Genomic DNA, 12,680 nt, shown 5'->3' on the forward strand with positions numbered 1-12,680 from the left:
TGGGTGTTAGAATCTCCTACTATGATTGTTTTCCCATCAATTTCTCCAGATAAAGGGGTTTAATAAAAGAATCACTAAAGCATATTAAACAAACACAGGTATATCTTTATTTTCTTCTTTAACTGAATTTGGTCAAATGTACATGAAGAGAAGAGATCCATAGAATATTGAGGCAGAAAGTGGGATACATAAAAAGATAAGGCTTTGCCTCTGCCCTTGTTGGATTTCATTGTGAAAATTAAAAGGGTGAAAATGCAAGATATTATTACTATGGTAATAGTGAAGATTAAAATTTTAATAATGAAGATACAGAGTTCCCTTCATGACTCAGTGGTTAAGGAATCTGACTAGGAACCATGAGGTTGTGGATTCAATCCCTGGCCTTGCTCAGTGGGTTAAGGATCTGGCATTGCCATGAGCTGTGGTGTAGGTGGTAAATGCAGCTTGGACCTGTCATTGCTGTGGCTCTGGCATAGGCTGGCGGCTTCAGCTCTGATTAGACCCCTAGCCTGGGATCCTCCATATGCTGTGGTTGCAGCCCTAAAAAAAGACAAATAAAATAAAATAAAATAAAATAAAATAAAATAAAATAAAATTTTAGTAGTGAAGATAAATACCATCAATTCATTGATATAAAGGTCAACAAAGGAGGAGAAAAGAATCTGCAGCTTCAGCTAGGTAGAGAGAATAAATTTGTGCCATGCATTCATATTGGGAAATTATTCTGTTCTTAGAGAAGAAATTCTCAAGCATCTTGGGGGTAATGGAACAGGAACAAGAATCCATCAGAGGGAGGTTACCCAGAAAGATGTACATTGGTGTGTGAAGACAACACTTTATAAATATCAATGCCACCAGAGCAATGTTTCCCACTATGGTGATCAGATAGATGGTAAGGAACAGTAGAAACAGAAGAGGCTTCAGCTCGGATGATCTGTAAATCATGTGAGGATAAACTCCATTGTCAATTTTTGGTTATACCAAGTCATGTCTTCCTTGTTGAGACAGGAACTATGGAGACTAAGATTCTAATTTAGGGAGTTCCCAGCCTGGTGCTGTGGTTAACGAATCTGACTGGGAACCATGAGGTTGCAGGTTCGATCCCTGGCCTTGCTCAGTGGATTAAGGATCTGGTGTTGCCATGAGCTGTGGTGTAGGCTGCAGATGCGCTTGGATCCCGTGTTGCTGTGGCTCTGGCATAGGCTGACATCTACAGCTCCAATTAGACCCTTAGCATGGGAACCTCCATATGCCATGGGAGCGGCCCTAGAAAAGGCAAAAAGACAGAAAAAAAAGACTTTAATTTAGAATATATATAGCTTTCCTGTTAACATTTTCTTTTCATAACAAAGTGTGAGTTTTTCTTTAAGCTCCTCCTAACATCCTGTGATACAAGCACACAGACTTCTAGGGGACATTCATTCCCATAACAGGTCAATTCCTATGACCTCAAATCTGAAACTCAAAATTCCCTAAGACTGTTTTTGATAATTACAGAGTGGATGCTTACACTGGCAAGGGTTTGTCTTCATGAATATGCAATTATAGTTTATAAATCTAGGTACTCATATTTGCTTCATTGTGCTAATATAATTTTAGTTTCAATTTTTATATTAGAGATCCTTAAGTAAATTTAAAATCACATATATGGGAGTTCCCGTCGTGGCGCAGTGGTTAACGAATCCGACTAGGAACCATGAGGTTGCGGGTTCGGTCCCTGCCCTTGCTCAGTGGGTTAACGATCCGGCGTTGCCGTGAGCTGTGGTGTAGGTTGCAGACGCGGCTCGGATCCTGCGTTGCTGTGGCTCTGGCGTAGGCCGGTGGCTACAGCTCCGATTCAACCCCTAGCCTGGGAACCTCCATATGCCGCGGGAGCGGCCCAAGAAATAGCAACAACAACAACAACAACGACAAAAAGACAAAAGACAAAAAAATAAAATAAAATAAAATCACATATATGTACATATATGTATATATAGGTTTAATTTTTTCATTGATCAGAATCTTTTTATATATATCTCCCAACAGTGTAAATGTTTTAAAATATCATACAATAGACATGTTTATATCTTAAGAATTCTTCGATGGTTCCTATAGATAAATGAAAGTACTGTTTGATTTTAGAGAAAATAAACTCAGAGAACTAAGGAATGAAATATTCATTTGATTATCACCTTTTTATGTCATATGCATTTCCATAAACATTGATTCTCTTCATGCCATTATTCTTGTTGAATTTTGCCAAAATATATTGAACATTTCTTCCTTTTCCTAAAGCATAGTTTATATATAATGCTACTCAATAAAGCTAAATAAATGCCCTTGGTCATATTAATTTCCACTTTATAGACTCTCCAGCATGTCTTACATATCCAACACAATCTACCATGGATTATATCTAATCTACACTGAGTTTTGTTCATTTGTGCAAACAATTTCCTTGTTGTATAGTAAAAATTTTATGGTTAGCTATAACTCATACTTCTTATAACAGCTGTACAGTGGTATGGGGAAAATAATATTGATTCAAGTCCAGCTCCATCCCAGTGACCTGGGATGGGTGAACGTGTTTTCAGGGTCCTACCAATGATCCTTAATGACTTCTTTGGTGGTCCTTACAGTGATGCTTAGTGACCACTTCCATAAATTGAGTCTGTTAATCTGAAGAAGATTTTACAAAGAGAATTATCAAAACTCATAATTTTTAAAAATTAAGGTTAATACCCGAAATACGTAAGTATTCAAACAACTGAATGAGTTGCCATGAGCTATGGGGGAAGTCATATATGTGGCTTGGATTCTATGTTGCTATGGCTGTGTCATAGGCCAGCAAATGAAGCTCTGATTGGATCCCTAGCCTGGGAACATCCATATGCCACATGTGTGGCCCTAAAAAGATAAAACAAAAAAATTATACTGGAACCAGTTCAGGGGTAGTTCTATTCTTAATAACAAGCAGGACAAATAATAATATCATAGAGAAAAAGCTTTATTTAAGTATATGTTCAGGAATTGCACCATCATATATGGTGGTCAACCATTCGAACTACATGAAAATATCAAATCCATAGTGATGTCAATATAAGTAGCATCATCTTCAATAGAGATTTATGTGCCACGAATGTTCAGATAATGCAATTTAGAGAACTTGAGAGAAAATTCCTAATTCTAAAGAGGAAAATGTTCTTGATTATGGAATATATATTCTCTGTGGTTTCATATTGAAACAATCTCTGGAACAATTAAAAATTGAGAATCAAATTGAAGTATATAGTTTAATTTTGTCAGATGGTGTTGCTGAAGCAGATTTGGGATATGAGGAATTTGTATGATTACGCCTTGGGATTCCAGAAATTATGCAAAAATATTAAATGGAGGTGACCTTTATATGTAGTGATTTTAATTCCTTGCATTTGTGGAATTTGTTGAAAATTGCAACTTACTATACACTGAAACATAGTAATGAAGTGTAACTAATTACACCCTGACACAAAGGTGACCTGAAGGGTAATTTTTTAGCTCACTCCTGATGAAACCTAGCAGCTTATATTTTGGAAAACCATTTACATTTGGTTATTTGATTGACACACCATCATGTTTTAGTAATTTAATGTTATATATGAAACACCCATTTTCCACCTTCTCAGTGCTGTTGATTCAGAAAAAAGTTTAATCAGATTCAAATCAGTTATCCATATGGAATAGTATTTGTTTCATAATGTTATGAAATCTTCTTCATAAATTTTTTGGTAACATTTATTACTTCCTTATTTCTTAGGCTATAAATAAAAGGGTTTAATAAAGGAATCACGAGAGTATAAAAAATAGCAACAGGTATATCTTTATCTCCTTCATTCCTGGAATTTGGTCGAACATACATGAAGAGAAGAGAACCATAGAATATTGAGACAGAGAGAAAGTGGGATGCACAGGTAGATAAGGCTTTGCCTCTTCCCTTGTTGGATTTCATTGTGAAAATTGTGAAAAGGATGAAAAGGTAAGAGATTATTACTACGGTAATAGTAAAGATCGAAACTGACCCAGCAAAGGTAAATAACATCAATTCATTGATGTAAGTGTCAACACAGGAGAGTCTGAACAATGGAATAAGATCACAAAAAAAGTGATTAATTTGATTAAATCTACAGAAAGCTAACCTAAAGAGAAAGCCTGTATGAATCATGGGATGCACGTTTCCAGCTATGTAGGCCCCTGTGGTCATCTGAAGGCAGAGTTTCTTGGACATCCAGGTGTGGTACTGCAGTGGGTTGCAGATGGCCACATAGCGATCATAGGCCATTGCTGCCAGGAGAAAGCAGTCTGCAGTTTCAGCAAAGCAGAGAAAATAAAATTGTGCCATGCATTCATAGAGGGAAATGATTCTGTCCTTGGAAAAGAAGTTCTGTAGCATCTTGGGGGTGATGGCACTGGAACAACAGGAATCCATTAGAGCGAGGTTACCCAGAAAGATGTACATTGGTGTGTGAAGACGATGCTCTGTACATATCAGTGCCACCAGACCAAGGTTTCCCACCATGGTGATCAGGTAGATGGTAAGGAACACGAGAAACAGAATGGTCCTCAGCTCTGGGTGATTACTAAATCCTATGAGGATAAATTCAGTTGTCAAGGAGTGGTTATCCTCAGTCATATTTGAATTCTCTGTTGATGTGGGAATTGTGGAGATAAAGGTTTTGAAATTAGAGTGTGTATAATTTTCCCATCCAGGTTTTCTTTTTATGAGGAGTGGAGCTCTTCTTCATATTTCTCCCATTTCCTCTGGTATACAGGAACACACACCTATAGGGGATATTTGTTTCTGTGTAATATAAGTTTTAAGATCTTGACTCTGAAGCTCAGGATTCCCAGAAATGTTTGTTAATTCTAGGGATGATGCTTACAGTGGAAATGACTTGTCCTTATGAATTTATGGAGAATGCTCTACATATTTATGGGACTCATATTTGACTCAGTATTCCCCAGTAATGTGTGTCAGTTTTTATATTAGAGTACCTTAAGATAAATATCAAATCACTTTTCATGTACATCTTGGTATATATATGTATATATATTTTAAATGAGCAACATTTTAATATTTTTTCCTAGTAGTGTGAATGTTTTTATAGTGGAATTGTATGTCCTTGGAATTATATGGAAATTGCTAAGGATGAAGGGGACTGTTCATCTTTACAAAAAATTACTTTGGAATGCTATGAAAATAAATACCCATGGTTTATCACTTTGATTTCTTTTCTAGTGTCATGCTAGATCCATTATTCTTTTTGAATGTGCCCAGATATCTAAACCCTTTCCTGCATTTTGTAAAGCATAGTTTGTATATAACGATACTTTGAAGAGTTTGCTCAATGCCCCAAATTACACTAATCTCTATTTTTTTGAAGTATCCAGCGTATCTTATATGTGCATCACAATCTAGAATTACTTGTGTACAATCTATCATTGTTTTTTCATATTTGCATGCACAATTTCCTTTATATATTTTTGGTGTTTTGAGATTTTCTGTGACTTATTCTTCTTATAACAGATGTAAAATGCTATAGTGCAAAAATCATGGCTGATTTCAATCCTACCTCTAACCCAGTGACCTGGGATGTGGAATGTTTTCAGTATGCCACCAATGATCCATAATGAACTATTTGGTATCTGCAGATTGAGACAGTTTTGAAGAACAGTTTACAAATTAAATTGTTCAAAATTCATTGCTTAAAAAATCTGTTTCTTTTACCTGAATTAACTTACCTAATATTTTTCCATTTCTGAAAAAATTATGTAAGATTTTCTGAAATATGTCACAGTACTTTAAAAGCTAATAAATAAAATCCATGTCTATATACTTGAGTTCAGTAGCACTTAAAACTGAATAGAGGAGTTCCCGTCGTGGCGCAGTGGTTAACGAATCCGACTAGGAACCGTGAGGTTGCGAGTTCGGTCCCTGCCCTTGCTCAGTGGGTTAACAATCTGGTGTTGCCATGAGCTGTGGTGTAGGTTGCAGACACGGCTCGGATCCTGCGTTGCTGTGGCTCTGGTGTAGGCTGGTGGCTACAGCTCCGATTGGACCCCTAGCCTGGGAACCTCCATATGCCATGGGAGTGGCCGCAAAAAACAGCAAAAAGACAAAAAAAAATAAAACTGAATAGAGAAAATCGTTTACATCTCTTTATGATTTGTGAGAACTTTTTTTTCACAGTCTACCTTCTTACTATTAGTGTACCTCAAAATATATTGAAGTCTAATCATAAATTTTATGGTCAAAATTGTTTATATCAAGTTCAAATATAAGCACTGAGTAAAAGTTTTATTTTTTGTTTTAAAATATTAAACATATGCCACATTATTATTAAGCTAAGATAGACATAACTTTGTATGTGCATGCCTGAATTATATAACAGAATTATATTTTGTCCTTACCTGTATAATTTGAAGATCAACCTTTGAATCAGAGGTCAGCATTAATTGCAACAATTTTTTTCATCCTCATTTCCCATAGTCTTAGGTTTTGAGGATAGCTAGAATTATAACCAATGAGTTGAGATCTAACAACCAAAATGCTTAATCATTCAGAAAGAATAAATAGTAATTGATGTTAATATCAACAGTGAAAGTAAACTAGAATAGACCTCTCATCTAGATTTCACTGAGAAGTGTTTCATAACACCTTATTTGGTTTATGATGTTAAGGCTATTAGACTTTCAGAATATAAACCTTGGTCTCTAAGCATTTGGGATTGAAAGAGTATGTCTGGGAGACTGTTAATAGGTCAGTGACAATAATTATTTTCCTTACAATGCAAATTTAAATTTCCCATTGAAAGCTAAAGGGATTTCCTTATAATGAATTCAGTGTATTTTTATGGGGAGATTTGCTCATTAAGACGTACACTACCTGATGATAATTAACAATGACCTGTGGGGACTTCTGGTTGTGGTTCAGGGGGTTAAGAAATGGACGTAGTGTCTGTGAGGATGTGGGTTAAGGATCTGGTGATGCCTCAGGCTTCAGAGTAGGTCACAGATGCAGCTCAGATCCGCTATTGACATGGCTGTGGCATTGGCTGGTGGCTGCAGCTCTGATTTGACCCCTCTCCAGGCAACTTCCACATGCTACATGTGTAGCCCAAAAAAGAAAAAGAAAAAGAAAATGAAATCACCTGTGAAAAAAATGGGGTTAAATTTAAAGACCTTCATTAATTCACTAAGACAATTTAAAATCATCTTTCTTAATCTTATTTAATTGACCACATTTTTACAGTCTTTTCATACTTTATGTAAAATGTAAAAAGAGCAGAATTGTCAGGTGGGTATCACCTCCTACAGGAATAATTAATATGTTTATCAGATTAATATGTTTTATGAAAGATGTTTGAATTTGGAGAGGATACTAAAATGTATAGAAGATTCAGTGGTGTGGGATCAAGATGGCACAAGAGTAAGATGTGGCATCCACCTTATCTCACAACACATAAAAAACCCCCACATTTACATGTAGAAGGATTGGCACAGAACATCTACTGAAAGCTGGCAGAAGACCCTAAACCTCCAAAAAGAGCACTAAACCCTCCACATAACTGGGTAGAATAAAAGGGGAAAAATAGAGAGAGAGAGAAAGGAATTGGGATATGAATTGCACTCTGTAGAGGGAGCTGTGAAAGAGGAAATGAACCCACACTCTTGCAAGCATCCTGTGGGCAGATCAGCTGAGACTGAGAGACCTCAAAACCTTAGAGAAAAGTGCAACAGCTGGACTGAGGAAGGCAAAGCAAAGAGAGAGCTATGCAGACCACGAGTACCACCTCCCAGGACATAACAGCCTGGGGCACTCCAGCAGGGAGTGGGAGATGAGACAGAGGCTCTGGAGGTCTGTTCTGGAGAGAGGCATAGGGTTGGCTGTGTGGAGACAGCCTTAGGGGCTAGGGAGACATGCACCAAGGGCTGAGAAGGAGTTCTAGGCCCACAGGAGAAGCAAGGTGCCATTTTTGCAGAGGACAAGAGGAAGATGGCTGGACTGCCATAGGAATATCTTTCTCTGTATATGTGTGGACTCTCTGAGGGTGGGTAATGAGTGTAGAGGCCAAGCCTCAGTGTTATCAATGGTGGAGTTTCCTGCATGCGCTTGCTATGTGTGATGGGGTGCCTCTTGTGTGGTATACAGGTCATGGGGGCAAAGTCAGTCATCTTAAACTTCAGAGGTGGGCTTAGCCTGCCAGCAGCAGGTATCCTTGAACAGGTATGACTTACTGCCCCAGTCGTCTAAGAAGTCAGTACACAGGAAGGCAGGGCAACTGAACACAACCCATTGTTGCTCTCGACCCCCTGGGAACACACATGTCCTCAGCTGCTACTGCCAAGTGTTCTAGTTGCTGCCTAAATCTTCCTGAGAGTCACTGTCACTTTCCAGTTCCCTGCAACTAGGAGGAGACTTTTCCACCTTCTGGTGGCTACTAGACCTGCCCATTGCCTCTATCTCCCTGGTAGCATGTGTGGCACCCTAAAAATAAATAGTAAGAACTCATAAAATACCCATGGGTTCTTGCACATTGAAATAGGCCTACAAGAATACAGTAGTTATTTTCCCTAATCTTACAGTATGAGAAAAGTATAAGCAAAATGAAGAATCTTGGGAACCATTCCCACTTAAAAGAGCAGGAGAATTCCCCTGAAGGAGAACACAATGAAACAAACCTCTGCAGTCTAAAAGACACTGAGTTCTAAAAGGAGACCATAAAAATACTGAAGGAATTAAGAGCAAATATGAAGGGATTAAAAGCAGATATGAACAGTTATGCAGATTACTTTAAAAAGGAACTAGAAAATATAAGGAGGATCCAAGAAAAGTTAGAAAATTCATTCGCAGAGATGCAAGTTTTGTTAAAGGCACTGAAGAGCAGAATGAATAATGCAGAGGAATGAATTAGTGAGTTGGGAAATAGAATAATGGAAGTCACTCAGTCAGGACATCAGACTGAAAACCAAATGAAAAAGACATGAGAGCAAAATAAAAAAAATTATGGGATAATATAAAGCAGGCCAATCTACACATAATAGGGATTCCAGAAGGAGAAGAAAAAAAAGGGGGGGGGTGAAATATATTTGAAGAGATTATGGCTGAAAACTTTCTAGATCTAAGGGAAATAGATATCAACATACAGGAAGAAAGGAAGTTTGGGCCCCAAGCAAGTTGAACCCAAACAGGCCCACACCAAAACATATTATATGAAAAATATAAGGAGTTAAAGATGAAGAGAGGATTCAAAAGACAGCAAGAGGAAAACAAAGATTTAAATATGAGGGAACCCTACATGGCTATCAGCTTATTTCTCTGCAGAAACTTACAGGCCAGAAGAGAGTGGCAATATATGTTCAGAGTTCTAAAAGGGAAAAATTTGCAGCCTAGAATACTTTACCCAGTAAGGCTATCAATTAAAATAGAAGGAGAAATAAAGAATTTCTCTGACAAACAAAAACTAAAAGAATACTACAACAGTAAACCCATTCTAAAAGAACTACTGAAAGGGCTTTTCTAAATAAAAAATATGTAACAAGAAACAGGATGGAGGAAATCAAAACTAGAAAGTTATCACTCAAACCAGTACTAAAAGGAAAAAAAACACAACTATTGTAAAAGCAATGATAAACACAAGGAACTGCAAAAAGGATGTACATTAAGACGTTCAAAAAGGACATCAAAATCATAAAATTTGGGGAATAAAAGTGAGAAAATCTAGACTCTTTTTTAAAAAATGTGTTTGAGCATATATGACTACCATGCTAAAGCTAGCAGATATAGGAAGGACTTGACATACTTGAAAAAAGGGCACCCACAAATCGAAATCAAAAATACATTCGAAAAAGCAAAAAAGAAGAGGACACAGTCATAAAATACAAGGAAAAAATTCAATAGAAAAAGAAAAAAAAAAAACAAGGAAATACATCGAAATAACTGGAAAACAAGGTTTAAAATGGAAATAAATATATTTATTAATAATTACCTTAAGTGGCAATGCAGTGAGTGTTCCAATCAAAAGGTACAGAGTGGCGGACTGGATTAAAAAAAAGCATACAACATGATGCCTATAAGAGACTCACCTTAGGGCAAAGGGCACATATAGATTGAAATTTAGTGGATGCAAAAAGATATTTAATGAGAATGGAAAAGACAGAAAATAGGAGTTGCAATACACATACCAGACAAAACAGACTTTAAAACAAAGGCCATAAAGAAAGACAAAGAAGGACACTAATGATAAGATGATCCATTGGAGAAGAGAATATTAAACTCATCAATATATATGTCCCACATATAGGAGCACCCAAATACTTCAAATAAATACTAAAAGACATAAAAGGAGAAATTGATGGGAATACAATTATAGTGGGAGACTTTTACACCACACTCACATCAATGAACAGATCCTCTAGACAGAAAATCAATAAGGCAAGAGATCTTAAATGACACAATGGAAAAGTTAGATACAACTGTTATTTTCAGTACATTACATCCAAAAAAATGTGAATAGACATTCTTTTCAAGTGCACATGGCACATTCTCAAGGATTGACCACATACTGGGGCACAAAGCTAACCCAACAAATTTAAGAATACAGAAATTATTTCAAGTGTCTTCTCTGACCGCAATGGCATGAAACTAGACATTAACCACAGGAAAATAAATGAGAAAAAACCGAGTACATGGAGACAAAACAACATGTTACTAAAAATAACTAATGGGTCAATGAGGTGATCAAAAAAGAAATTAAGTAATACCTCAAGACGAATGATAATGAAAACACAACCATTCAAAATCTATGGGATGCCACAAAAGCAGTTCTTAGAGAGAGGTTCATAGTAATACAGGCCTTCCTCAGAAAAGAAGAAAAGTCTCAAATCAACAACTTAACCTACCCCAAAAGAATTAGAAAAAGAACAAACACAACCTAAAGTCAACAGAAGGAAGGAACTCATAAATAGCAGGGAGGAAATGAATGAAATAGATATTCAAAAAACAATAGGAAACATCAATTAAAACCAAGAGATGATTCTTTGAAAGGGTAAACAAAATTGATGAACCACTGGACAGGCTCACCCAAAAGCAGAGAGAAAAACCTCAAAATAAGTAAGGCAGAAGGAGAAATATCTATGGATACTGCAGTAATACAAAAAAACATAAGAGAATACTATAGAGAATTATATGCCCCCAAAATTGACAACCTAGAAGAAATGGGCAAATTTCTAGATACATACATACATAAAACTGAATCATGAAAAAATCAATTGACCGATTGGACCCCTAGCCTGGGAACCTCCATATGCCATGGGTGCAGCCCTAAAACGAAAAACAAAAGAAAACAAAAGACATTCTATGACACCACCATTGCCCTAATACCCTAATCAGACAAAGATACTACTAAAAAAGAAAATTGAAGGCCGTTATCTTTGATGAAAATAGATGCAATAATTCTCAATAAAAGTTTAGCCAACCAAAGCCAATAGCATATAAAAAGATCATACACCATGACCAAGTGGGATTCATCCCAATTTCAAGAGGCTGGTTCAACAGAGGCAAATCAATGTCATACACCACATTAACAAAAGTAAACCAAAAACCACATGATCATCTCAACAGATGCAGAAAAAGCATCCATTCATGATAAAAGCATCACTCATGATACAAAGCATCTTACCAAATGATAAAACTCTTACCAAATGCTTTAGAGGGAACAAAACCTAACATAATAAAATCCATTTTTGACAAACCCACAGCCAATATAATACTCAGTGGAGAAAAACTGAAAGTTTTCCTGCTAAAATCTGAAACAAGACAGGATGCCCATTCTCACTATGTTTAGTCAACATTGTATTGGAAGTTCTAGCCACAGCAAGAAGACAGAGAAAAGAAATAGAAGGTATCCAAATTAGAAAGGAAGAAGTAAACTTACCGCTTTTGGTAGATGATGTGTTACTATACACTGAAAATCCTAAAGATGCCACTGGAAAACTACTAGAGCTTTTCAATGAACTTGGAAAAAGTTGCAGGGTATAAATTAGTAAGAAATCTTTTGTGTTTCTCTGCACTAACCACAAAGTATCAGAAAGGGATATTAAGGAAACAATTCCATTTACTATCACATCAGAAAGAATAAAATAATGAGGAACAAACATACATAAGGAGGTAAATGTCTTATATTTTTAGAATTATGAAACACTGATGAAAGAATCTGAAGACTCTACAAATGGAAAGATATACCATGTTCTTGTATGAGAATAATTAATATTGTTTTTTATTTTTAAAAGTTTTATTGATGTATGATTGATTTACAATGTTGTGATACTTTCTTCTGTATAAGAAAGTGATTCAATTATACATTCACACACATCCATTGTTTTTCAGAATTTTTTCCTATATAGACCATCACAAAATATTGGGTAGAGTTTCCTCTGCTACACAGCAGGTCCCTGTTAGCTGATCATTCCACGTGCCTCAGTGTGCGTATGTCAGTCCCAAGCCAGTTGTCCATCCCTCTCCACCCCAAACCTAGGCTCTTTGCAAACCATGTTTGTTTTCAAAGTCTGTGAGTCTGTTTCTGTTATGAAAATAAGTTCATTTGTATCCTTTGTTTTTTAGATTCCACATATGAGTGATATCAGATGATGTTTGTTGTCTT

At 36.4% G+C, this 12,680-nt stretch overlaps 1 protein-coding gene across 1 annotated transcript; it reads right to left on the bottom strand.

Moving 5' to 3' along the window:
* Positions 1-2,013: 2,013 nt before the first annotated feature.
* On the bottom strand, positions 2,014-7,129 carry LOC110258297 (olfactory receptor 5K3-like). Its single transcript, XM_021081463.1, has one exon. The coding sequence runs from the start codon at positions 4,649-4,651 to the stop codon at positions 3,722-3,724; it is 930 nt and encodes a 309-aa protein (XP_020937122.1). The 5' UTR covers positions 4,652-7,129; the 3' UTR covers positions 2,014-3,721.
* Between the last annotated feature and the right edge of the window lie 5,551 nt (positions 7,130-12,680).

The sequence above is a fragment of the Sus scrofa genome, unplaced genomic scaffold (assembly GCF_000003025.6).
Source record: "Sus scrofa isolate TJ Tabasco breed Duroc unplaced genomic scaffold, Sscrofa11.1 Contig1815, whole genome shotgun sequence".
Taxonomy (NCBI): domain Eukaryota; kingdom Metazoa; phylum Chordata; class Mammalia; order Artiodactyla; family Suidae; genus Sus; species Sus scrofa.

Bases quoted from the DNA above. Each gene is read 5' to 3' on its own strand.
- LOC110258297 (XM_021081463.1), bottom strand. From the start codon at position 4,651: ATGACTGAGGATAACCACTCCTTGACAACTGAATTTATCCTCATAGGA.